We start from the raw sequence: 27,692 nt of genomic DNA, 5'->3' as shown, positions 1-27,692 counted from the left end.
CCCCACCCCCCGCGCGCCATGGCTGGGCTCCGGGTCGGCCTGTGACCGCAGGAGGCCCAGGCCGCTGTCTCCCGCCGCCCTCCCCCGCCCCAGCAGCAGCCCCGGCCCGGTTTTCGCCCTCGGGGGAGGGGCCGCAAGGAAGCTGTCATGCAGGACCCTAATCTGGAACGCGACGTTAGCGCCCTTCCCGCAGACGAGAGGCAGGGGACAGCGAAGCCGGAGAGCGGCGGGACTTCCCGGCTCCAAGAGGTCTTTGAAGATGTGCGGGAATCCTCCCAGCTGAGCGTGGCCCCCGCGGAGCCGCCCCTGGTCACGGTAGTGGCTGTGGAGCGGTACTTAGCCGAGGCCTCGCCGCCCGCCGCCGCCCAGTACTGGTACGACGTGACAGTGGCGGACGGCGCCTACCAGGAGCGATGCTACCTGTCGCCGCGTCTCAACGGCCTGGTGCGGCGCGCGCACCTGCGGGCCGGCGCGCGCGTGCGCCTCACACGCTTCTCGTACCTGTACGACGAGAAGCGCCTCAACTACGGCTTCGTCTGCCTGGAAGACCTGCAGCTGGCCGGGCATGCCGGGCCGCCCGCTAGCGCCCTGCTCCGCCACCGCCTGCCGCCCCTCCGCGGGGAGAAGCAGCACTACCTGCCGCTCTGGAACAACGAGGACCCCTACGGAGATGTGTGGGTGGCGGACAGGCCCCAGGAGCAGGTGGACGCCGACGGTAAGCGGAGAGGATGTGGCTGTAGATGAAGGGGGATGTAAGTGGAAAGTGGCTCAGAGAGCACGCGGGAGGTCTGCGCTGCTGAAGCCGTCTAGATGCGTCCACAAAGATGAGGGTGTGTAGTTGTGCTATTGCTTGTGCAGCTGGGCCGAGCTCTCTGTTCAGAAGTGATCTTCCGGTTCCTTTAAGTACCAATACAAATGTGCCATACGTACATTACCGGAGAGTCATAGAATGTTTTGGGTTGTAAGGGACCTTTAAAGGTCATCAAGTCCAACCCTGCAATGAGCAGGGACATCTTTAACTAGATCAGATTGCGTAGACCCCTGTCCAGCCTTGAATGTTGCCAGAAACGGGGCATCTACCACGTCTCTGGGCAACCTGTGCCAGTGTTTCACCACCCTCATCATAAAAAAAAAAAATCATCCTTACATCTGGTCTAAAGCTGCCCTTTTTCAGTTTAAAACCTTTACTCCTTGCCCTGCTGCAACAGGTCCTACTGAAAGATTGTCCCAAATTGTGTTATAGGTCCCCTTTAAGTATTGAAAGGCTGCAATACGATGTCCCTGGAGCCTTCTCTTCTGCAGGTTGCACAACCCCAACTCTTTCAGCCTTTCTTCACAGGCAGTTCATGTGCTCATGATACTTTGAGAGAGCTTCGTTAAACTTCATGAAATGTGGACAGAAAATATGTAGCTGTGATGCTTGCACCAGTCTTCTGAGGTGTTAGAAGCATCCATTCCAACAGCAGTCTCTTGGCTAGTCTGTGTGCTCAAACCTAGAAGGTGCCACCCAAAAAAGTGTGTCTATGAAGCCTTGTGAGGAGGGAGGTATGATCAGGACTTCTGCATGTGTTGGTGCCTTTGTCCTTTGTGGTATCTCTTCCGCTCATCTGACAGGATTTCTGTGTCGTTTTAAATATGTTATCTCTCTCAAATAAAACAAAACTATGCTGTATGCAGATAGGTCACAACAGCATTTCATGGTACATTGTATCAGCAAGTGAGTCTTTTTAAATGTTAGAAACATTAAGAAAATGTGTGACGTTCTGGTTTGTGCACTTTACTCCTGAAAACTTAAATGTTTGATCTTAAATGAGCCTCTTTGGTATTTCCCCCCCTCCCCTTTTGTTGTTTGTTTTTCTTTTTTCCCCTCTTTAACTTTAGTCTCCAAGGTGACTTCTCTTGGTCAGCTGGAAATGACCTGGAGAAGCAGGCTTCACTTCCCTCCACTTCTTGTGAGAGTCCTGCACAAGTCTAGACTAAGGTACTACGGGAAACCAGAGAAAAAAATGGATATGCCTTATCAGGTAAAGCAGGATGGATACACAGGTTAACACTCAAACAAATAGCTGTAGGATATTTGGAAATCATTATTACCAGAGAGTAAGCACATAAAATTCAGATGTGTTGTAGCTACTTTACCAAAACGCTGAGTCCTTTGTAGTAGCAAGTGGTGAATTTCATGATTGTATGTACAGACTTTGGATGTGTTTAAGATACTATAGTTCAGTTGAGCTGACACCATTAAAAAAGTATTTTAAAATCTTTTTCACTGCTCAATGATCTGCTTAATTATGGATTCAAAATTCACCCATCCTAAAAAAAGCAAACATCAGGTAAAAGTCTTTGCCATGAGAAAAACTTTAGTGAAAAGTTTGCAATGTAGGTTGTTTTCTGCATTGTTAACTTTGTTTGAAAGACTTGTATCTTGGTTTTACCAATAATGTGTAGCATATGGTCCTTTCACATCTCAACTTCCAAAATACATTTTTCCTTCATCTGTATTTTGAAATGTTGTTTTAAATACAGGGTTTGTCTTCTAAAGAAGAATCTTTTCAGTATTTTTTCTTGTGTATGATATTTCATCAATTTCTTCTTAAAACCATAGAATGAAACTGGCATCACCTGCCGTGACTGAGCACTAGAAATATAAGAATTTGAGCTAGGGTAGTAGTGGAAGAATTACTGTGTGGAAAATAGAGATTTCTTTAACTCTTGTATTCAAATGTTGGAACATATTTTCTATCCATTGTAATCATCATAGACATTGCATGAGTGAAGTAGCTGATGCCTTATCCAAAATAAATACAAACCAGAATGATAATAATGTATTCTGTCTCTTTTTTCCTTTAGGCTTACTTTGAAGTTGCTGATGGTTCAGGCATGATGTCAGTGGTTTTGTGGAATTCATTATGTCCTGAATGGTACAACAGTATGAAGGTTGGCACGGTGCTCCTTCTTGAACAGTATGCTATCAAAACCAGTTACCCATTTAAAACACAGCCAACCCCAGGGGATTCACAGATGAAGAGATTTACTACAATTGGTTAAGTATTGCAGAACCCTGTTTTGATTCAGTGAAATACAGCTGTAAAAAGATTCATAGAAATAAAATAGTGATCCATTGCTGAGACTAATTGATAAGGTATATGTCCTTAAATATTACCTTGAAAGGTGTCTTAGCATCCAAGGCGTTAACTGTTCCCTGTTTATGTTTGGATTGTATCAAGCTAATTGCCACAAGTATATAAAACCTGAATTTGAAAAATAAAAATCTATCTGCTCATTTCAAGCATTGAGGTCATAAAGACAGACCTCTGGTACTGAATTTGAATGTGCTTCTCCTGGTTAACAATTTGTAATTCCATCAAACCCCAACTTGACTGTGTTTTCATTACAACCATTCACCTGTAAATGTTGTTAAATGTATCTAGAGGGTTAACAAGGCCACAAGGGAAAGGGCTTTCTAAGTGTTCTTGCACGACACTATGCTTCTGGCATTACTAGATTTCTGAGGAGTTCTGCATTGCTTCCTTCTGTTTGTAGCTGCACCATTGCGTGACATGCTGAGAGGTGCTGTTTCAGAACCTAAAAACCTCTGGAACGTAAATAGTTAGTACCAACACCTTGAATTCCACTGCTAGGCAACCTGTGCATTGCACAGATCACTGAATTTATGTGGTACTGATGAAAACTGCTGTTTCAAATAGGCTGAAATGACCTTAGCTCCTGAATCGTCCCAGGGTGTAGTCCTGACCTGAGTATAGGGCATTCCTCAAATCTCAGAACGGAGAAACAATCGATAAATGGTTTTGATGCATGGGAAAGTGTTTTGTCTCTGGAGGTACTGCCATAAAATATTGTGTGCAAACCCATGATAGTCCTCCAAATACATTTCTAGAAAGCAGCATCCAAAAGAAAATTCTTAAGTAGAGGCTCTGATTTCCAAGGTAATATCTTCCTAATGTTGCACTGCTAGGGTGAGGGGCCAAGTATAATTATCTAAACAATTGTATACATTATTTATCCCTATTTAATTACTTTTTTGGGAGCATTATTTAATTAATCCCTTATCCAAACCCAAATGTCTTGTAGAAACTGTCAGAATTTTTTTCATACCAGCAAGATTTGTCTTGTTATGAGAGAGACAATAGAGTAGCAACTCTAGATGCTGAAATCATTCCTCCCGTATTTTTTTTTAATCTGGGTGTGGAATCCCTTGCTTCCCCTAATGTTCCACCATGTTTGTTACTTAACATCTAAACGACATGAGAAGACCTTTTGATTTTTTTACATGGCAATGGTGTTTTTCTATCATATTAATAACTTTCTGAACTGGTATCAGATGTGGAAGTTCCCACCTGGTAGTTCTGTTTTCTGTTTTACTTCATTGTCTGCAAGTCAGTATTAGATCTTGGTGACACCTGAGAATGAAGCTAGTGTAGAAAGTACTTTGTATCTAATCACTATTGTTGTATTATTTCTGTTGCTAGTTTTAAAATTATCTGGCTGGATCAGACTGTTCAGCTCATGTAGGGAATTGGAAAGCTTAACATTGCTCAGACTGTAAACTTTCCTTGTTGAATGCTGTACCTGAATCCCTTTATTTAGATGAAAGCATAAAGTCAGAGTTGTCGATTCATAATTTCACAAGCAGTGAGACAAAACTGTAAAACTTGATATAAGAAACCTTAACATGCTTTTGTTTGTGTTGCTTTTTTAAAGGTTTTTCTTTAATTTGTATCCATGCCTTACATTTTTTGTCTGGTTTTTTTCCTTGTTTGTCAGAAATCAGCCTTAATGTTCGAGACCCTCCTACTAAAATAAGTATTATTCCAGAAGAAATGGTTAAACCAGAGTGGGGATTACCTGAAGTTAAATACCGTTTTATCACAAGGTAAAGCAGAATTCTGTTGGTTGTCAAGCTGCAATTTCAATTTCACTACATTACATTGAATGTTAATCGGAAATGCTTTTTTGAAAGTTTCTAAGAAAGCTTTCTGTTATGTTATTAACAAGGACTCGTGTTTTCTGTTTTGGTTTTAGGTCGGAGCTGGATGACTTACCGAACAATCATTCCTGTGATGTCATTGGTCTTGTGACATTTGTAGGAAGGGCAGAGCGAGCAAGAAAGAGAGGTTTTTCTATAAATACGACTTTCAGAATTTATCAAACAGTTTTTAACTTCCTGAATAAGTGCTGATACAGTTTTCTTAATATTTGTTTATATAGAACATGGTGAAGACTTCTGGCTCTACCGTTGGGCACATGCCATTGATGGGACCTCAGACCAACCGTTCATACTGGAGTTATTTGCAACTTCTCAACCAGATGTATTTGAGCGTATTCACCCAAGTATTCATCTCTCTCTAATATTTACTAATAATTACTTAGTGTTTTTCTAATTGGCTTTTAATGTCAGATTATGAATCTACTTGCCACTGAATAATAACTTGCCTTGATTTGTCTCCTCAAACAGAACATAGCTGATCAGAAATTGAAATTTAAACATTTTTAAAATTTACAAAAGATCAGTTTTAAGTATTTAGAACCCTTATCGTGTAGCAATCTGCCACTGGATCTAAACAAATAGATGAGCAGCTGGCCCTGGAGCTCATCTGAGCTCATTAATTTCAAACAAATTTAGGTGAAGCTCCTGAGGCAACATTTCTTGCATTGGAGGGAAATAAGGCAGCTGGTCAAATCTGTTACTCTTTTTGTCCTGTAAATAAGTTTTGTTTTTGTTTTTTTTTTTTTAATAGACAGGAATAATTTAAGAGTATGGGAGGAAGGGAGAGGTAGAAGTGGAAAAACTTCATTTCTTTGAATAAATATTTCTTGGCCAAATAGCAGTTTTTGCCCAGCTGCATTAGTTATTAGTTATTGCATGTGAGCCAAGAATTACAAATTTCTGACTGGGGAATCCTTAATTAAGGATTTGAAAAGAGTTTTAAATTTTTCTTACATTCTTTCTCTCCTCTCCTCTCCTTCAAACACTCATCCTTCCATTAACAGTGGTTGGTGTCATGTACATTTTTTATATCATATGATGCAGGACCAGCTGCACAACCCTGTTAAGATTATATCTGCATTTATCTTGAGTGTTCTGGGGAAATGGCAAAGGTTGACATTCCAGTAATTAACTGAAATATTAACAAGAGAGTTAATTTTACTCTGTTTAGAAGCATTGCAGTGGCATATCGTGATTTCTTGTGCTTTCCATATTTTATGCTTTTTATCCTTAAGAAATACAGCCATGTGATATCCATATTTTTAGTATCTGTTGCAATTTATAACAGGGGGTCAGTACATGAAGCATTTGTAGGGGAAAGAACTAAAATATCTTGTTTAGAACACTTAATAAAATTAATCTAGTACATGTCAGTCTTGACATACTAAAATCAATAAAACATCAGGGGAAAAAACAAAGTTGTTTTTTTTTCCTCCAGTGACATATTTGGTGTGTACACAGATGAGAGTGGTACGGGACCACACTGAGAATCCTTCTAGCAGAACTTACCTTACGACTTCAAATGAAAGTCAAATTTTCATTTCAGGTAACTTAAACTTGTTTTAGTTTTATTCAGTTCTCATCTCTTTGGAAAGGGTCCATAGTATTGGTTTCTCTGTCAACAGTAACTTTAGTAGTGAAATACATCACAAAAAGATAGAAACAAACTGCGTTCTTGTGAGGCATCAATGGCTGTATCCTACAAAAAGTATCTGAGTTTTACTAGGTTAAGTCATATGTTTACTAATTCTTTCTGACCATTTTAATCCTTTGATAGTGCAACAATGCAGTTTACCACGTCCTTAAAAACATGAAAAGTCACTTGCACAGCTTTTCTGGCTTGCAGATTTCCATATTACAAAAAAAAATTGGTATGATCATCCTAAATTAATCTTAGCTAAACAACCTTTTCACTAAATATTGAAAGAGCTGTTATATTTCTTCTTTCTCGGTGTGAGGGCCTTATGCAGACCATGATGTCTGGGAAGGAATGTTGTGCTGCACCTCACTGAGGGAGCATTCCTTCCAGATACGTCTCCTATCAGTACTCCTGTCTGTAATTAGTGCTTTTTTCTCGTCCTGTGATGCTGTACACTGGATACCACCAGTCAGCATGTTACAGGCAGGACAGTAACTTGCTTTAGTTTTGATGCCTGGTTATTTTTGTTTTAAAAGGGTGGCACAAGGGCCAACCATACACCAAGGATACCAAAGTGAAAAGCTTCATTCGGTGGACTAAAACGCAAAATGAAGCTGATCAAATGAAGAAAGCTGTCATTGGTGGCTATTACCCTTTTCCACGACCTCCAAACAACTTTTCAAAGTACTGCAAAAACAACAAAGGTACCATACTGTCAAATATCTTTTAGGATTTGTAGCCTTGTTTAGCTCAGTCTCACTCTATGCATTTGTTAGAAAGCAACACGTTATTAGTGATGACACAATTTTGTAATGTCATTTAAGAAAAATTCCCTTTCATGACTAAATGTATCAGAGGCTGAATCTTCATCATACAGAAACTGTCATGGCATCATTGGCTGTGGGAGAACTGTAGCAGCTTACATGAGCTACAATGCTGCAAAGAAGTTTTACTCTAATTAAATGTTCTGCTAAATAGGAATTAGCAGAATTCTTTACTATGTAAGTTATAGTGAGGAAAACAATGAATAAACATTTTCACCTGAAACAGAAATTGTGATATCTGATAATGCAAGCTAAAAAGGTTTGTTTAAATATTTTCCATGTGGGAAAAAAAATATAAAATTCTTCCAGAATAGATTTTTAAATCAATTTAATATTTAGTAATGTTCCTTTTTGAGTGTTACATTCAGACATCTTGATACTATGTTTCTTTAAAAAGTGTTTATGGAAATTTCTTTTTTTGCAGTTGGATTGGTTTTGAAAGCCATAGGTGACACTGGAAAAGAGATTGAAGACCTGCACTACAGAGAGCACAAGCGCATTGCTGTTCAGGGAATAATTAGTGCCATAAGATACATCAGCTGTAGCCATGAAGCTGAAAAAGCCACAGGAGGGGAACTTGATCAGGTACAGTTTGAGAATTAATGCTCTAGCACTTAGGGAACTATGATTGCAATTAGAATGGAGACTTTTGCCTTTGAGTTCAGAAGCGAGTTACATTGACTATTGGTTAACTTCATTTGCTATTTTGAAAGCAAAATAGCTGAAAGTCATAACTTATTAAAAAGATTCAGTGCTTTTCTGAAAGTGTTAATGGCAGTCCTCCCTAAAACTACCTGTTTAAAAGTTACTAGTTTGACTAAGGGTAACCTCATATAAATTAGAATGGAGGAGAGGCAACCCCTGTAACATGCTCATTGTCACTTTCTAGATGGAGTTTATCTTATTAATGTGATTAGAAGGTAATTTCTGCTAGATACAATGTGCCTTTCAGAAGGTAGGGTAAATGACTGTGTTCCCTTGAAAGTTACTTGAAAATTTGTAGGCTTTTGAGTTGGAAGCAATAGCTTTAAGTGCTTTGAAATTCTTCGACAATTAACTGTTGTTGCAGAAAGATACTTCTCAGTCTCTTGAAAGTGCTGCTGTGTCCAAAGAAGACAACTTTCACAAGGGAAAAAACACCAACCTTCAAAATGAAGAAGCTGAGTCTTCACAGGGGCCAGAGTGCAGTCCTGGGAAACAACATCAGCACCGAGCTATACGGTCAAAAAAGAGTTCAGTGAAGAGAAAGACGCCATGCAGATTGAATAAAAATGCAGAACAGTAAGCTCTCTTCATAGATATGTAGTGGATCTCCTAAAAAGCGTTCACAGATGTTACTGCAGAGCCCAGGCCATAGAAAATACGTAGGAAAGCTTTAAAAGCAGGGATGGTTTAAAAGGCAGTAAGGTGCTTTTCCTAGCATCAGGTGATGACAAGTTTATTATTCAGGCTAACAAAGGGTTGTTTAAAGCAGGTGTCTGGCTTGCACTGCTCTCTTCTGGTTAACATTTATGCTACTTTGTTGTTAATCTCACAGATTTGAAATAAAAGTAATTGATACATATATAGTTTAGTGGCATAGCACAGTGGAACAAGCAGCAGTTACAGTGGTGTTAAAAGATTTCTTTACTGAAGAATCAGGATCTGGTATACTTGGTTTTGGACATACTTGGTTTTGGACATACTTGGTTTTGGACATACTTGGTTTTGGACATACTTGGTTTTGGACATACTTGATTTTTTTTTTTTTCTGGTTAATGGAAAGTACTGCAAGTATCTGTAACTTGCTGCCAGAAAGGCAAGCAAATGGTGGGCATGTGCTCACCTAAAGGTTTGAAATAACCTGTAGTAATATGGCTCTGCCTGTGCTGGGGTTTCATGAAATTGCATTGCATTTAGTCAGGCATAGACAAAGGACATCAGTACAATATAAGCAAACGGCATAAGACAAAGTAATTAGTCTGATAGAACTCTGTTAGATTCAAGAGTAAAATATCTGCTTGTGTAAAGTTGTAGTTTGTTGCAGTGCAAAATCTAATGCATCCATACTTAGACTTATAAATTAATGTATACTTAGACTTATAAATTAATGTATAGTATAATATTAATTTATTATAATAAATTAATGTTGCAAATACCTAGCCAGTCACATCTCTTTTGTAATGGACTTCATATGCTTTTCTTCTCAACTTTTTACATCCAGAAGTCATAATGTGGGAAGAGGGTGGGTAGTTAGAATATTTTGAGGGAAAATGAGATGGAATATAATTGGAACTGAATAAAAACCTAAGACTAAGAAAACTCTGGTGAGTAGAAGTGCCGTCTTGGCAACATTACAACGAACTTGTTAGTGGATTTTTTGTAATATTGGTACATTTTAGTGTCTTAAGTTAGTTCTGCCTGAAAGAAAAACATGCATGTTCTTGGCTTTATGTATTACTACTTAAATAAATACTGTAAACTAATGGTGAGTTTCCTACTTTAAGGGGAAGCAAATCATCTTGCCCCTATTTCACACGATCTGCAAGAAGAAAACTTGGGTAAGTCATGTGAAGTTAATTATATTAAATAGTTGCAATAGTAAAAGAAGGACACTTGAAGTGAAATTTTACAGCTAAGAAGTCTTTATGGAAGTGAAAGAACAGATCATAGTAGAGTTTAATAGTTTCTGTTCATTTCCTCAGCAACGATTCTAGTGCACATATATTGGATTATTTTACTCTAAAACATAATTTTGAGTGTGTTATTAAAATATTTTGTAATGCTGCTAGTGCTGCTTAGGGACTATATATTAACAGGGGTCTGTCCTGATAAGCAGAGTAGTATAGTCTTCGTTTCAGAGAGATTACAGTTTAAGTAGGAAAGTTAAAGGTAGGAGGATAGGGTGCTTAATTAGCAAGCAGAGTGAACAATGTAATAGTATTAATGGATCTGCTAGTGGTGGTTGAGCTATATGTTATCCTTGATGCTACAGAGTTGTAAATATAGTTATTCCTGAGAAGCAACTGCTCCTTCAACACTCAGTTTTTGTTGAACTCACTTTAGATCCAAAGAGTTTCAAATCCAGAGCCCTGACAAGTCTGGAACCTAGTGAAATAACTACAAATGGAAAATTTTTAAGAGAACTGAATGAGTGTTGGTATTTGCTAGTCTAGGGTTAAAAGCTACTTTCCTTTGTACGTTTTGTTTAAGGGCCATAAATTCTTGTCCTTTGTTCCAAGCACAGTGCAGGTAACTTGGATGTTTGAACACTTTGATGTCAGCTTTTTTGAATGGTTGGGGGGTTTGGTAATGGTGATTTGGGTCTGAGTGTCATGAGTGTCCTCTGTTGCCACCTTAGTTTGCTTTTAGCCCCTCTTTCCTCCTCCCAAAACAAGGAATCGTGGTGCTAGGGATATATAGCAACAGGAATGATTGAGCTGATCACAAGTTGTTAACCATTCAGCCAACATTACTGCTCTACAAGTGTGCCTGTTTTCTTGAAAAACAGTTCTTGGAAGCTAATTTGCAAAAGCTTTCTCTGTGGGGTAAATGAGGCTCTTTCAAGCCCCTGTGGCTGTTGTTTCCTCTGATCCTCTTGGTAGGTGTTGCATTTTCTAGGGGAAATGGTTGCCTGCCTCTGTAGCCTGTTCGTTAGAAGTGTGACACCTGGCTTTAAGATCACATCTCTGCAGGGGGAGCAGGATTTTGCAGAGACCTGTGGCACAAATTCATAGGAAGGGCTGGAGGTTTTTTGAATGTGAGGAATCCTGTTTTCTTTTGCTGAATCCTGTTTTCTTTTGAGAAATGTCCTATTTTTTTCTTGAGGGTGGAGGGTGGGAAGAATATTTTCTCCCCATTTCTTGAAAGTAAAGCAAAAAGGGTTGTTTATTCTGTTCTCTGCTTCTCTAAATCTCCTACTCTTCTTGCTACCTGTATGTCTCCTCTATGCCATTAGTGCTAAAACCCGAACTAAAGGAGGAGAAAGTCTGTGTTGGATTGTGGAAAGCTGTTTCACTCTATATAATTAAAAGGTAACTTGTGTATTTCTGTAATTAGCTGTGCAGTTGTGCTGAATTCTCCAAATTGCAAACAAACAAACAAAAAAATAGAAAAGTATCCTGACATACCTTAAAATTGCTTTGTTTTCTCTTCTGCTGCTTGGAAGTAGCAGAATGTCAGCTCTTGCTGAAATACGTTGATAAAATACCAGCAGTAGAGATGTTTTTGGAAGTACATGTTCTATCTTAGATTATTTTGCATCAAATATTTGGTGCAGCTTTTCAGCATGTGGTTGCATTTATAAAGTTGTTTTGGTTTTAATCAGTAAAAGTTTATTTTATTCTTTTTATTGACAGGCTCTGTTCTTACATTTAAGGCCAGGCTGGATGGTCTGAATAACCTGGTCTAGCATAAGGTGTCCATGCCCATGGCAGGAGGGTTGGAACTGGATGATCTTTGAGGTCCCTTCTGATCTGACAGTTCTGTGATGCTGTGATTTCTGCATAAACTTAGATCTGACATCTTGCTTCTTTCTGAAGCTGCCCTGGACTTCAACATTTGAAAAATACTTTGTACTAGAGAATCACATAGAAACATCTACAAATTGTCCTTTACCAACACTTTCCACACAGCTCTGCTCAGAAACTCGGGTGTGTGGTGGGAAGTGAGTAGGGTCATGCTGCTTAAAAGTTCTCTGTGTGGCAGCTTTTTGCATTTACAAAATTAGGTGGATAAAACCTCAGTTGCTGCACAGTTTGTGCAGCTGAAGTGAGGATTCCTTTGTGCCTAAAGTTGGAGATTGTGATAACTGTTCAAGATACGTCCTTGGAGTATGAAATGGGAAAAATGAAAACAAACTCTCTAAATCCTTATGAGTGATATACAGAATGTTGTTCTAAACAGCCTTTTCCACTGCCTGTATATTGTATATTTGCAGTTAAAATATTTTATTGGTAACTGCTTTACTAGTCTGGAATTGTAATGATACCTTAGCAAAGTCTTGCCTATGTCTTAGTTATTCGTGATGCACAGTAATCAAGATAGTCTTTTTTTGAAATTTGTTCAGAAATAACAGTGAGTTTATAAGAAGAAGAATGGAGCAAAGAACAGAATAAATGGACCAAAGAGCTTAATTTACCATGCTGTGGCTTCAGGGTATCTGTTGCATTTTTCTTCTGCAGAAGATAGAGAATAGTTGCTTACCATTAATGCAAAATTTTGTTACTAAACATAATAGTGTAATAAATACCTAGATTGTTTGACTGCAGTGATTGTTAGAATAGGGTAGTATGTGCAAAGGAAAACATACATTTGGAATTTCTCTGTCATTTGGGATTCTGGTGTGGTGATGTGGCTCCATTCATGCTTTATTTCTGGCTGCTGAAGGGTGTGGATAGGGAAGTGCAGCAGCATGCTGTGCAGCTGTTTTTTGGAATGGTGTTTCAAACCTGTTGGCCATCTGCAATGTTCAGCTTTTAGTGTCACATATGCTACTTCCAGTAGATGCCCAGTAGATGGCAACAAACGCTAGTTTTGGAGCGTAAAATACTTTCCTGTCTCCTTCATAAAGCAAAGAAATAGAGCAATTCCTGTCTTGAAACTCTTCAAAATTCATTTAGTGAACCTAGTAGGTTCTTACAGGTTGTCCACCATGAAACCAGCTATTAGTGCTCACACATTTGAGCTTGTGTCATTTATCACTAGAAATCTGTCAAGTTTGAACTTTTGCTGCATAACATTTCAGGTTAAATAGTTTTTAAATACATATGTACTGTAACTTTCTTTTTATAGCTTGGATGAATCTCAGCATGAAGATTTTGTGCAAGATAAAAGCAATCAGGCTGTATCAGAGAGCTTCACAGGTATGTTACAATTAGTCGTTACGTTTAACCTTGGGAGGTTTAAGCCTGCTTTATCTCTGCAGGTCCCAAGCAGGCAGCAGAGATAACCCTTGTTTGTCCAGACAGCTCCTCAATACACCTGTCTGCATCAACCTTAAGGGAGCCACTATGGCAGCATAGTACTTGGTTGAGGTTTGGACTGGATGATTTTTGAGGTGTCTTCCAACCAGGTGTTTTCTGTGATTCTGTATTGTTAATGTCATTCTACTCAGTCATGTCCTGGATGTGTTCTAAAGGATGGTGGAAGGACAGTGTCAGGCTGTTTCCCAGTATGGGGAATACACAGTGTTTCAAGTTAGTTTTGTACCTCAGAAGCACTTAGTAGTGTAAGACCTCACATTTTCTGTTGGTAGTTTTCTTGCCTTAGTGATCTGCATGTGATAAAATTGTCTCTCTCTGCAGGAAGGTAGCCCTAATGTACCTAATGAAAAAGACAAATATAAGATGTGGGGACAAAGTGGATGAAACATACAAGCCATTAATAATACTTAGCTTAGGTATTTTTCTAAGTTAATATTAGTGAAATATCTCGGGGGGAGGGACAAGGTGCACTGGAATTTCATTTACTCCACATACTTTTTGCAAGAGGTGCAAAGTGGGAATAAAATATTGCAGCCTGTGCTTTAGAGTAACAGGAAATGTAACTGTAAAGCAGAATTGCACTGACTCAGATTTACTAACAAAAGTTTTGGCAAGAAAAACTTTGTAATAATTTGATCATCAGCCTACACTAACTTCCATTTCTTTACAGGGAAGAAACATCTGCTGTATACTGCAATTCTGCAGTAGTTTGGTTTTGTTTATTTAAAAGTCCTGCTAGCTGAATACAAAAAAGAATTGACAGGAACCCTATTTTGCAAGAAGTCATGTGTTAAAAATGTTCACTATAGCCATTTTAATATAAACTTCACTGCTGAGATGCTCTCTGTAGCTAGAGCAATACAAATATTGGCTAATTTTTCTGCTAAAGTGCAGTCAGATTGTAGAGATTTCAGCATCTTGTTGTTCAAGCAGCCAGTGGTGGCTATTTCTGCTGCACTGTCCTAATTACACATCTGTGCAGGCTAAGTTAATAATGAGTGTAAAAGTAGGACACACAAGTTACAGCAACAATGGTATATTCAGGGAAAAAAAACCCTCACAACTGAAGTTTTAGACTGAGAAAGGTTTTTTGTTTTTTTTTTAATATCACTTACATTCTGACATTTTTATGTACTTTATTTGCCTTATTAAATCTTCATGCTTGTAGAGAATACTGTAATTCTCAAGTAAAATGGTGAGGAAAGCATGCTTCTTTATATAGCAGCTTTCACATCCCCCTTTACATTAAATGAAGAATTCCACTATTTTTAGGAAAATCTTGCTTTATGCAGTCGAAAGCACACTTTTAATTCCAGTATTAATGTCAATTTTCTTTGTTTATGCAGCAAGACTCTTCCCTTCCTTCCTGAATGTTCTTGCATATGTCCTGTCAATTTTGTGCATGGTCTAGTTTCTTCATTTTTGAACACCATGATATTCCATCATAGCAATTATGACACTAAAAAGAAGCAAAAGAAAAATGTTGGGGTGGATAATACATGTAGAAGGCTACTTGATGAGGAGATGCAAGGCTACACTGGGGATATTCTGAAATGAGATTTCTGATAAGCTCAGAAGGCAGGATTTAGCACTTGCCTTCAAAATTGGAAGGGGTGGTTTTACCATTAACAGTCCTCAAGTGATGTAATAGGAAAGAAGGGTGGAGCTATCACTGACTGTATAGCAGGAAATTTTAATGTAGCATAGCCTTCAATGTAAGCACAGAAATATTGTGCAAGGGATACCAAAAGTTTGCCTCCATTTGTACCCATTTTAAACTTGTTTTTCTGGTTTCTGGCTGTTAACTGAACAAGTTACATACTCTTCAAAAGCAAGCCATGATGAAGGTCTTCAGTTGATGAAACAAGTCTTTTTATTTATGACATGTCTAGCCTCAAAGGTTACCAGTTTATGCATGTTCCAATCCTACTTGAATTCCGTTGTATGTTTTGAACTTTCTGCCATGTCTTCATAACCAAAATGTAATAAAGATATTTCTCATCTACCAGAGAAGTGATATGATTCGAAGAGCATGAAAGCAACTAAATATTTTATGTTTCTAATAGACCAAGAAGGACTGACTGATATACCTGAAGCTGAAGAGTCCAGAAGAACTTGTGGTTCATGGCAAAGTGACCTGTGGGCACAAGTGAAAGACAAGTTAATGAAATATTTGCATCACAGCACAATTTTCCCAGAAAGTGTCCCGCGTAAATTCGATTATGTGCACAAAGATGTACTTATGCAGCAGTACAACCTTCATGCAGCAGTGCACCAGCCAAAAGAAACAGAGAAAAATATTAATGAGTTTAGAAGTGCCAGTGGCCTTGGCTGTTATGAAGTGACAGTTCTGGGTAAGTATTTGGTAGCTTGGCTTGATTCTAGTATCACATTTCATATAATTGCAGTTTTGTGTATAGGTTTATGTGTATCATTTGAAGAATGTGTAGAGTCCTTAAGATACTGACTGTTACAGTTAGAGATAGGTCCCCATTCATTAATTCAACCAGTCTGATATCATCAGTTAAATTATTCAATTGCACTTGATTGTCATCTGACTTCCCTGCTGGACTTGTATTCCTGAGAAATAAGTTCGTGTCCTTAAAGGGAACAGGACAACTGTAAATTCTTTTGAGCTTTATTCTCATTGAGTAGGTTTTTGAATACTGTTCCTCCTAAAGTGCCTTCCCGCCGTGCTAGGAAATTAAGGACTGTATTTTAGCCATACTCAGCAGCAGCTCCCTGCTGCTCCTGGTTAGCACAAAGCATCAGTTGGTTGGTCTTTATTTCTTAAAATATATGCATCAACTTACATTCCTATCTGTTAGTCTTACTGTGAAATATTAATCTGTTGGATTTTGTTTTCCCATTAAAAGGAGAAGGAAATTGCATAGCTTAATGATGCTCCTGTTAAGTTCCCATCATTTAAAAGTTTCCATTATTTGCTAAGGGCATTTGCAGAGAGGTGGTGTTTGAATATTTACAGTCATTAGAACCCTGGGATTTACAACATAATATTCAAGACAAAAGTAGGACAGATACTGCACCACAGACTGCATATGTACACAGGTTGTAAAATTAATTTTTCTTCTCTTGGAGCAGCAATAAAGTTAAGGAGTGTGAAATGGCTTCCAATGTTGGTTTAGAATTTGTGAGCTAATGGCATTGTTAGCCTTAAATCATCATATGCTGTAACATCGTATCAATTTGAACGTGCTTATGTATAAATATATATACCTGTGTACATAGAAATGTCTTTTTAGTCATTAGTTATTAATTAGTGGACGAAGAACAATGAAATTAGAATCAGTGTCCAGCCTGCAACAGATTGTTTTTAAAAATGAAGCAATGGTGCATGATGTTGCTAATGGGATGAAGGTGAAGTTTTCCACTAACTTAAATATTTATTTTTCAAAAGGTATAAACCACAATGTTGCAATAGATGTTGCATTTCTTCCACTCTTCTGTCCTGAAGATCCTCACTTATTTCAACTAGATGACACTGAAAATGATACGTTGCTGTCTTGTATGAGTCGTATCTCTGCATGTCAGCAGAACGCCACTAACAATGGAAAGCTTCATGGTGTGTTTCCACTTTCAGGTGAGACTGGCTTTCACTCATCAATTCTTGCTCCATCTTTCAGTGCAAGAGTAAATCCTCTATAGAAATCTCTGATGTAGGTTAGACATTGTGAAAGATATATGGCCATCTTTAGTAAATGTAATACTGAACCTTGAAGGCAGTTTTTTACTAGGGCTGCTCTCATACTTTGAGGATAGTATTTTAATGTCCAAACCAGAAACTCCTAAGTGACCTAGACAGTATTTACAGGTTGATGCAAAATCAGACTGATGTGGAAGTCAGTATCTACAGCTGGCCATATGAATAACTGGCTTGATCTGCTGTGAAGCAGAGTGGAATAGCTGTCAATCAGTCAGTCCTTTTCTCTGATGTCACTCTGAACAGCTGCTGTAATGCAACCTGCAGAGCCTATTAACTGCAGTATTTGCCTGGTACTGAGTTATTTTCCTTCAGATTATGCTTCTGTTTGCTAGCACCTCACAAGAAATAGGAACGCAATGTGTATCCTCCTGCAAAGTGCTATGTAAGCATTGAGTTTTCCTGCGTGTTTAGACACCTGATTTTGTTTAAATACATCTTTACTTTTCCTTGAATATTACCATGAAATCTGAGAATCACTGATGGTCAAGTAATACATATTTCAACTTTTCTGTATCTGTGTTCTGATACTGTCACTTCTTGGGATTGAATTTACTAGTAAAATTCTATGAAAATTAAATCAAACAAATCCCAGTGGGCTTTTAAGGCTTTTCAATGAAAGAAGGTTGACTATGCATGCATTACTGCATGGACAACATTGGCAATTCAGTATACCTTTTTTACTGCACTTCTATTAAAATACCTTTTCCTAACTTCTAGATGAAGTTGTAAAAGCAGCGATGGATCTAGATGGCAAACACGTTGTCTGCATCCTGGATGTCTGCCACTTGGGTGAAGATAAGGTAGAAGTCTTTCTGAGCAAAATCTACAAGACGGTGGAACCTGATGTGATGGATCCAGTGTAATTTAATAACTTATTTTTCAAATTTATATTGTTCAAAAGGAGGGAAATAAAATTCCTGTAACTTGACTATACCCTCTACACATTGCACTTTCTAGAACTATCACACAAACAGGAAATTAAGATTCTTAGAGCAATTGTGATGGTCATCCACGTAACTGAGAAGGATGATTCTTGTCTTTATTTTTTTACAGTCTTGAAACAGATTCCACAGTGTTTTGGTCACTTATGTTCAAGAAGGATGAATAGGGAGTACAGGAACCGCTTCTTTTGATAGGGTACCAAGGAGTGTGATTGTCACCTCTCTGCCTGTGCACATATATATACAGGAAATATATATATCCAAGGGAGGAGTGAGAAGAGAGGCAGGCTTTCCCAGTGCTAAAGGCAAAGTCCGCAGAAGAATTAACTGTCTGTGACATAAATGTAGGCTGGAAATCAGATAATTGTTTATGCAGTGATCTTTTTGTGAGAGGTACTAGGGACAGCCTAACTGCTCTTTGGTCTTGAAGCTTACTGTGTTGGTGAGAGGCATTAAATGCCATGGTGCCTTTAATATTGGGGACTGGACTCAGTGATCCAAGAAGGCACAGCAACTGCTGTGTTTTTTGTATGTCTGCTTTTGTATATACAGTATTGGGTAGTGAGTGTAGTACCCAAAGTTTTTGAAAGTATTTTATTTATTGATTTTAAAAAAAAAAAAAAAAAACAATACAAAACACCTTTGAACCTTGTTGGTGGAACTGGTGTCTAACTTTGTAAGACAAAAACTCTCTTTAAGGAGTGCTTAGCATGGCAGGATACACAGTTTGTGTATCATCATTGAATGTTTTTCTATTGATCATCACTATGCCCTTTTTTTTTTTAAAATAATAGCTGTATGCTGAGTACATGAAGGAACTCAGCAGCTGCTACTTCCACAAGAGCAAGAGACTCTAGAATTCTGTCAACTTTTGATTGTTCTACTAAGTAGCACCTGGCTCCTGCTGAGTTCAGAACCAGTTCCACTTTTTCTTCCCATGTCAAACAGTCTCAACAACTGGATCCTTAGGAAATTATTCTCAAGCAGAAGCTAAAACATACTGCAGTTTGACAACCTGTCCATATGAAATCCTGGTATCAGTTCAGTTCTTTGAGAAGAGATAATTGCATTATGGAAGTTTGCCAATTGTACAGTTATTTTCCAAAGCCTACAGAGTTAATTTCTAGGAAAAAGTTTATTCTTTTGTGGTAAACTTCTAGGCACATTTTAGCAGGCTGTCGGTAATTGGGAAGTATCTCTTCCAACTAGTAGCTCACTCCATCTGCCCTGGGGACAGAGGGCTTTGTCTTCAGGTACTTAAATTCTGTGCCTAACTTCAGTTAATGGTAATTGAAGGAGGAAAGTAGCTCTTCTTATTATAGTGCAAGTTCATAGGCAACTTCAGATAAAAAGTCAAAGCCTGTACATTCTAAAGAAACTGATTAAATTATTCTCTCTAGTGTGGTTTACACATTTTAAAAAATGTATTAATGAGAAAAGTTTAGTTAAATAGCACGGGGACTAAAACTTAATGAAATGTGCCTGTGTATTGTCTGTTTATATGTTGTATGGATCACATAGTATTAATTCTAGAGCAATGTTCATGAACTCGTGCCTTTCAGAGTACATTGTAACCTCCCACAGAAGGCAAAATGAAAACACACCAACTGGAGGGGAGAGCAGGGTGTTGCTCTGTATAATTTCATTGCTTCTGGGCGTGTGAAGATTAGAAGCCATTGCTCTAGAGTGAGAGAGATTAGCACCAGCACTTCGTGGACCTAACTGAGCCGTGCTGACTGTGTCAGCCAGTGTTTTTATTTAGATGCACTTCAGGGCGAAGGCTAATTTTAATGAAAACATTACTTCTAGAAACAATTTTTAGAGTAATTATCTTTGTGCAAAGGGACTGCTGTGGCTAACGCTGTCACAGTGCCATGTATTCAGCTGTTCTGGTCATTCCCATCCATCCTATGAAACAGAAATGCAGCAAAGGCTGTGTGCTGCATTGCACTGTACTACATTTTAAACTTGTAGCATTAATCATTTCCACCTTCATGTTAGGACTTCCTAAGATGTGCCATAATGCTGTGGAATATGTTGTAATAATGAGTTTGAGACTTTAAAGTATGTTTTTATTTTACAGAAGCTTTATTTGAATTTTTTTACGGCAAAAGCTGAGAAGGAGAGAGGTTTTTAAGTGCCAATGTTAGAAGCATAGGCTGCCTGTGTGTAGAGAATATTCAATGTCTGTAGTAAACATGGAATTCTACTCTGGGTCATTCTGTAGTGGCACCTACCCCATCCCTGCAAGTTATACTGAACTTAATATGGTGACTTCTGTGTCTGAAGTGTTGCAGTGTTAACACGGATCCACCACAGTCTCCCTCCTCCCTGTCAAACCAGTGCCGTAGCACTGTGGCAAAGGTCCTCTGCAAATAAACTGCTTGGCTGATTTACTGCACTTCATGTTTATTAACACAAGTATAAAACAAAAGTATTCTTGATACTGAATCTGTCAATGTGTTAAACCAAGACACAGAATCTTTACTTCTGCAAAATGTCATAGGCATCATCTTTCTTGCTGCATGTTTTGCCACTGCTGAGGGTAAAGTCTGTCAGAGTACTTTTCCTAACTGCAGAATTCATACCCAGCCAAAGCACTGTACTCTAAAATTCTGCATTTGCCTGTTTCTTATGTTTCCAGCATTAATTTCAAGGAAAACTAGAGGAAGGTAAACTGTATGTAGCTAATGGTACTTTGCAGCGTATAAAACTTGCTGTCATATATCTTAGAGGTAAGAAAAGGTTTAATTAATGAAATGTAGAACTAGTGTAACACTGAAAACTGGAGAATATAAATAAATTAATATATGTAAACATCTTGGTTTGTTATTCTTTCTCACTTTTCCAAGAATTTTCTTCACCCTCATGCTCACTCTTTTAGAGAATCTTGACAGGAGAACTCAAGAACTTCCATCAAAATACATGCCACCAGTTTCAGCTTCTCTTGGCTTTCAGCACTATGTGCAGGTGTGACTTCGGCAGAAAAAGAGGAAACAGGTCCTGACAGTGTCGCAATTTGTCCTTTGTTTGCATTAGGGACTACAGAGTTCTGGAATTAGTAAGATTTTCATTTTTCTGTTGCCATATGAGAAAACAAGAGTTTATATTAGTGATTGCTATGTGATACAACATGACGCTGAGTGAATTTAGAGAAAGCATCTGCAGAATCGAGTTGTATGGCAATCACTCAAACATCTCAGTGTAACTTTTCAAAGTGAAACAGGCTGTGAAAATGAGCTGAAAGCAGCAGTAGCTTGGCTCTGTCATCAGTTTAGGTGATTCTACATCTTTTGCGTTGCTATAAATCAATATTAAAATCAGTTTATTATAAACACTAGAACAGGCTGGACCTGGCTGAGTAAATTCTGTACCTAACTTCAGTTAATGGCAATTGAAGGAGGAATGCAACTGCCTTCCTTGCAGTGTGAGTTCATAGGCAAATTCAGGGCCTTCACATTCTAAAGAAGCTGATGAAATTATTCTGAATGACTGAAAGAATCTGAAGGGAGAAATGTGGGGAATTGATTTGGTTAATTTAGTCTTTAAGATGAGTACATTTTTTTAATGTTTCCCTCCACTTTTGATATTTATAACAGGGTCATTTGCATCACAGATCGCATTGTGAAGCAACAACCCTGAGCTTACATCACTGAATGAAAGATGGCCTGAGCCTCTGAAGTGATGTTCAGGGTGAAATTGGAGCAGAGGGCTTGAGCAGTCTCTTAGGAAGCACCATCAGAGCTAGAGGCTGTGCAGTAATGGGGGAGAAGGAGGCGGGGAACAGGGCTTTGTGAAAAGCAGAAGGCTGGGGCTGAAGGTTACTTGCAAGTCTTCAGTCCTTCTCTATTACACAACAGGCAGGTGCGTCACTTGTCCTGTCCCAGCCCCCACCCCAGATAAGCTCACTGACACCTCGAGGACTCACCTGGGCGGTGTCAAGTTCCTGCTGGAACTGAAATTTCAAACTCCGCAGCAGGCTGTGGGCTAACGACGACTGCGACCAGCCAAAAATATCTGTACAGACATCTACATTTTGTGCTTATATGAATAAGCAATGAAGCCAGCAGCTAAGGTCAGTTTTTCCTGCCTCCTGGTGGCTGTCAGTGTTCTCCTCAGGACTGCAGAGGCATTTTCTGTGCGTGCCTCTGTAAGGTTAGTCTATTTCGACAGCACTAGCAACAGGTCTGAGACTGAGCAGTGCGAATGCGGCCTGTATGGATTAAATTCTCCTCTGCTCAGCACTTGGGGGCTTGTGAGCATTCCAAAATCTGCTAATCTTCAAGCCTGTGACATGAACACCCAGTTCAGCGTCACAAAACTGCCATGGATAGCGCTGATTGAGAGAGGCAACTGCAGCTTTGCTGAAAAAATTAATGTGGCAGCCAGAAGGGGTGCAAGAGCAGCTGTGATCTACAACACACCGGACAAAGGCAACACCACCGTCCTGATGTCGCATTTTGGTGAGTAGCACGGCGCAGAGGGTCAACACCTGAGCATTTCTCGGAGCAACCTTATCTAATGTGAGGTGTCCCTGCCCATGGCAGGGACGTTGGAGCTAGGTGATCCCTGAGGTTCCTTCCAACCATGACAATTCCATGATTCTCTGGAGGTTGCTTGGCCCAGCACAGCTAGGCTATAAGGAAATGGTTGTGTTTGTGGATGATTGTTGCTTTTATCAAGGAACTCAATGGGGAAAAAAACGTGTTATGCAATTTGAGTCTAGACTGTAGTGCTGAGTAAGAAATACTCTGCTGTAATGTTCTGAGCTTGGTACAGTGTAGCCAAACCAGTAAGCCTCTGAAGTTCGTACCAGTTTTCACTTCTATAGCACACGGATTATTTTAAAAACCCATAGAGGGTCCTCTGAAAGCATTAGTAGGGTTTCAAAGTTAGAGGACACAAATGAACCAGCAGCACTGGTATATGCCTTGCAGATTGCAAGTCAGAACTTGCCTTTTTAAAGGTAATATTTTTTTCTAAATTGTTCTAATCCTTTCTGAAGAGTGACTGATCTCACCTTCTCAGATTCCCTAATTCCTTAATGAGAGGTTGGGCAAAATTGTTGTAATTGCCCATTCTGGCCCTAATCACTAGGAGCTGTCATTAGGGGACACTGTATTGCTTGGCATTTATTTCTCTGTGTGTTCCTCTGGGTCAACTCGTCTAATTAGCATTTTAGTACAAAGCATGTAGCTAATTCCATGAAGTACACCTTGGTGGAGCTGCACTAGAAATCCTTTGGCTTAAGTCTTGCTTGTCTGACCTGGTGAGCAAACTGAGTGATTTTTAATCCAGAGATGAGGCAGCATTTTACTGATCAGATCCCCATGCTGGGTCAGGTTGCCACTTCAGGAAGTTTCCAGCTGTGAGGCCCATGCCTGGGCAGTTCACTGGAGTCAGCCTCCACCAGCAGTTGAGCAGGCTGGCTCAGAGTCTTAGCTAAGCACCAACAGAAACATCACAGGTGTTTTATAAATGTAACCATCGGGAGAGGCTCAGCTCAAAGAAAAAAAAACGCATTCTAAGCGTGGCTTAGAAAGCACTGAAAGTGCAATGGCTTGTACTGCACAGCTGGTTTTGACTCTCCTGATACTGTGATAGACCTAATGTTTCCAAATGGAGCTTAAATGTTTCACTGGAAATACGTAGCAAATAAACGAAGGCTTTTGTTCTACTTCTGGAGAAGAGATTTAGACTTCAGTGGCCTGCATGTTGATTCAGATTCACTGGCTTTTTTCATTTAGTTTTGGAATGTGCCAGCTCATGCTAACACTGAATGCATAAAGAAGTAGCTGTACTGGCTTTATGTAGCTGCAAAATTGGTGCCCACTGCATTTCTTGTGAGCAATGGTGGCCCCAGCTTGGCCCAAGCTGAGAGCATGGCAGGAGCAGGTATCCTGTTCCTCAGGAGATCAGGTGAGGAGAATGGGCTGGAACCTTGTTTAGACATACTGAGTTATTGGGGATGTAACAGTCCCAACAGTTAGATTGGAGTCCAGAGTTCAGACAACTATTAATTACCAGCTCTGAAAGCAGACCCTGATTTTTCAGAATTTTTTTTCCCAGAACTAGAAAGACTTTTTAAAATCTTGAAAGCAACAGATTTATCACCTGAGAGTACATTTCGTGAGACAGGGGGTCTCATCTTTCTTAAGTTTGATTTCTTTTTCTCAAAGATAAATTGTGATTTTTACAGAGTCAACCACTAGGACTGAACTGGACATGAGAATCTGTCTGGGGGCAAAGAGGGTTTATAAATCAATACAGTAGTCACGTGTTAAACACTGTGAGGGCAAAATACTTCAGTGAGATGAGCTCTTTGCCTAATCAGTGTAGGAGAAATATCTCCCTGTCTTTGTGGCCCTCAGTGCAAAGTGCCGAGCCATACCTTCTTCATGTGAAACAGGAAAAGACTGGGAGGGGGGCAGTCACTGCAGCACAGTGCTTAGAGCAGAAGAGTGCTTGGAGATGACTCATTTTTCTACTGCAGAGCTGTTAACAGGACTGGAATCTGCCAATAGTGGCATTGTCTGGAGAGGAGACTGCCATTGGGGTAGGAGACCTTTGGCAATGAGACACCCTATTGGCAGAGCAGTGAGAGAAAAATCTGCCTTGCTGTTGTCAGCAATCTGTAAGCTGACTGAACAAGGAGCAGCAGTCTGGCCTCCAGGTTATGGGCCAGCTCTTGGTTTGGCCAGCCCTGACATCTTTAGTCATCCGTCTGTACTGCTCTGCTGCTGTCTCCTTGGTTGTTTATTGGGCCTTGGCTGAAGTTTCAGAGAATCACGGAATACCAGGTTAGAAGGCACTTCGAGGATCGTCTTTTGATCAACCTTTCTTGGTAAAAGCAGGATCTAGACAAGATGGTCTAGCACCCTGTCCAGCCAATCTTTCAAGTGTCCAATGTTGGGTAAAACAACCATTGCTCCTGCTGCCCTCCTCCCTTCCTGCTGAGCTTACCGTAAAGTCAACAGAGCTCTCTAGTGAACCTCATTTTCTGTTAGAACAGTCCAATGTAGGTATTTCACATCATAAAACACATGCTCAGTCTTACAATGAAATAGTTTGTTGAGGGTGAAGTCCAGGTGTGCAGTAAACATTGGTAATTTAAAGTTGCTGGGAAGGAACAAAAATGAAAAACTCCCCTCTTGGCGACTCCTCCTTTGTCCTCTGCCACAGTTCCTTTTACTGGTCATCAGTTGTACCTGTTACTGGGTGTTGATTCATTGGTACACATGCTCAAGATAAAACCGAGGTTTTATGATCAAAAATTTTAGCCGTCAAGATATTAGAAAGAACTTCCTCGTTCCTCTCCAGGTACACAAATCAGTGGTGGCAAAATGCTCTACTTGGATCTGAAGGATTTTCTGTAGATGTTTGTGTCTTATTCTCCTGAAGTTAGCTTGATCCAATGGTACAGAAACTAAGTTTTTGCTAGAAGAAAAATGTATCTTTTTTAGTAGTTTCAGAACTTAGTTGATTTGCTCTGGAAAGGAAATGGAATATGCATCTGTATCAACATTTTTCCGGTTCCACTCCTTGAAACTTAAATGGAAATTCCAGAAATTATCAAGTTTTTGAAACGTACCCAAATTTAAACAAGGTGTTTGGGGGGCCCTTTTTTAGTGACAAATACCAGATGACAGCTGGTAGCAGAACAACACCAAGTCTGCAGGCACAAAGCAGCTGGTTTTGGCCTGGTGAGGGCTCTATCCTCTCAGCACTGAGATTTTTCTCCTGTTCATTAACAAGGGAAAAATAGGAGACTGGAGATAGTAGAAAAAGTTGTTATAATAAAATTAAAACACTGTTATTGCTACTATTTGAATACTAGTCCAATATAGCAGCTAAGCTAAAAACATCGAGTGTCTTCTGAAAGATTTTTCCCAAGGGATTTACTAAGACCCAGTGAAAGGGAACTCTCTTACTGATTAAATACCCACCAAGGGTCATGAAGAGCAGTAGCCTAGCAGTATGGTTGTACAACAGGAGCAAGCAGACATCTGTTTGTCTGTACAATAGAAATAATTGGCAATACAAACAAGAATTGGGAAAAAATAAAATTATTGTGGATCTGCATTTCCTTCCAACTTATTTCTAGGATATCCTGTAGCCTCAAAGTCTAACTTCTGTTATCTCAGAAATATTTTGAGATAGGAGCTTATCAGCTCTTTGTGCAATACCTGTTATACACTTGAGGGTTACATGTCTGATAATGGAGTTTGATTTTTCCTTTTGTTTTGAAAGCTGATATAGAATCTTGCTCAGATTCCCCTCTTAACTAGGTTATTGTTGCTCATTTATCTTCGGAGTCATTTCTGGTTTACAGCACATTTTCAGTCATCAGCTGTTTACTGTAAAAAAAGCCTGGCTCTCTGTCCTAGCTTTGAACAGCCTGTGGGATCTGCACGTGGAAGCAAATGAACTTCCAAGAATGGTCATGCAAAGCAGATGCCATGAACTTCCCTTTTCATCTATTCCTTGCGAAGTAAGAGGCTCTGCTAGCAGCAGCCCAGATGTCTCCATGAAGTCAGTATTCTCATAACATAGACTCAATTCCTCCATTTATTGTCTGAGAAGATTGTCCCAAGTGCCTTCATGTCTTTGATGCAGTGAGAGGCCCAGAGGCAGGGAGGGAGCAGCAGGAAGGGTGAAGCACACAGCCCTTCACCAGTAGGCTGTCGCTGCCAGGAGAGGCTGGGAGAGCTGGGGTGAGTCCATCTGCAGAAGGCTTGAGAGGTTCTCATCACTGTGTACAAATTCCTGATAGGGCCAGGGAGGGGAAATATGATGGAGCCAGACTCCTCTCAGTGGTGCCCAGTGTAAGAAGCAGAGGCAATGGGCACAAATGAGAAGTTACATAAGGAAAAACTGCTTCATTATGAGGGTAGTTGAACAGTGTGGAAGGCTACTCAGAGAGGTTGTGCAGTCTCCATCCTTAGAGATACTCAAAACCTGACTAGACACAGCTGGGCTCAGAGCCAAGTTTGGCTATCTGATCTCCAAAGGAGGCATCCTTTTCATATGATCATAGAGTCATCATAGGATCATAGAATGGTTTGGGTTGGAAAGTACCTTAAAGATCTTCTAGTCCCAGTCCCCCTGTCAAGGGCAGGGACACCTCCCACTAGAAAGAGGAATTCCTTTCAGAAAGGCTCCCAAGCAGCCGTAAAAAATCCTCTCAGGCTGCACTTACCTCCACAGAGCACAGGCTGCCAGAGATCTTTGTTCAGGTTTGGGATTTTCCATAGCTCCCAGAAAATGGAGCCAACAAAACCCAGAGCTTCATGACACTGGCATTTAATACTGTTCCTTTAGCTTCCAAGGTAATCAGTGTGATGAGCACTGGGTTTATTTCAGGTGACTGCAAACTGTGGCCCACTTGTTCATCCATAAACTTGGCAGTGAACACATACAGGGGGCCCAGATTCTGCTTCTGGAAACCCAGCAGAAGGTTTGCCCTGGGACTACAGCGAGGCTCTCTCATGAGCTTCCTCAGTTAGCAAAGCTCAGGAGCGGCTTTGAAAAACTTTAACTACCAGAAAAAGAAGCCAAGCTGTTGGCTGACCATTTCCCCTAAAAAAGAGTAA

The 27,692-nt window shown here is 39.7% G+C and overlaps 1 protein-coding gene across 1 annotated transcript; it reads left to right on the top strand.

Moving 5' to 3' along the window:
• The first annotated feature begins 147 nt into the window (after window positions 1-147).
• Window positions 148-18,021, top strand: RADX (RPA1 related single stranded DNA binding protein, X-linked). The gene is made up of 15 exons (XM_054388856.1): window positions 148-715; window positions 1,882-2,024; window positions 2,851-3,043; window positions 4,786-4,894; window positions 5,044-5,135; window positions 5,230-5,352; window positions 6,447-6,554; window positions 7,184-7,351; window positions 7,896-8,056; window positions 8,541-8,752; window positions 9,958-10,011; window positions 13,244-13,314; window positions 15,501-15,788; window positions 16,853-17,035; window positions 17,876-18,021. The coding sequence occupies exons 1-15, from the start codon at window positions 148-150 to the stop codon at window positions 18,019-18,021; spliced, it is 2,619 nt and encodes an 872-aa protein (XP_054244831.1).
• The last annotated feature ends 9,671 nt before the right edge of the window (window positions 18,022-27,692 follow it).

The sequence above is a fragment of the Indicator indicator genome, chromosome 17 (assembly GCF_027791375.1).
Source record: "Indicator indicator isolate 239-I01 chromosome 17, UM_Iind_1.1, whole genome shotgun sequence".
NCBI lineage: Eukaryota > Metazoa > Chordata > Aves > Piciformes > Indicatoridae > Indicator > Indicator indicator.
This window is presented reverse-complemented; position numbering and strand designations above follow the sequence as displayed.

Excerpts from the sequence above, each read along its gene's own strand:
- RADX (XM_054388856.1), top strand. The coding sequence starts at position 148 with ATGCAGGACCCTAATCTGGAACGCGACGTTAGCGCCCTTCCCGCAGAC. Across the intron at positions 2,025-2,850 it reads AAATGGATATGCCTTATCAG|GCTTACTTTGAAGTTGCTGA; the intron begins GTAAAGCAGGAT and ends TTTTTCCTTTAG. Across the intron at positions 3,044-4,785 it reads GAAGAGATTTACTACAATTG|AAATCAGCCTTAATGTTCGA; the intron begins GTTAAGTATTGC and ends CTTGTTTGTCAG.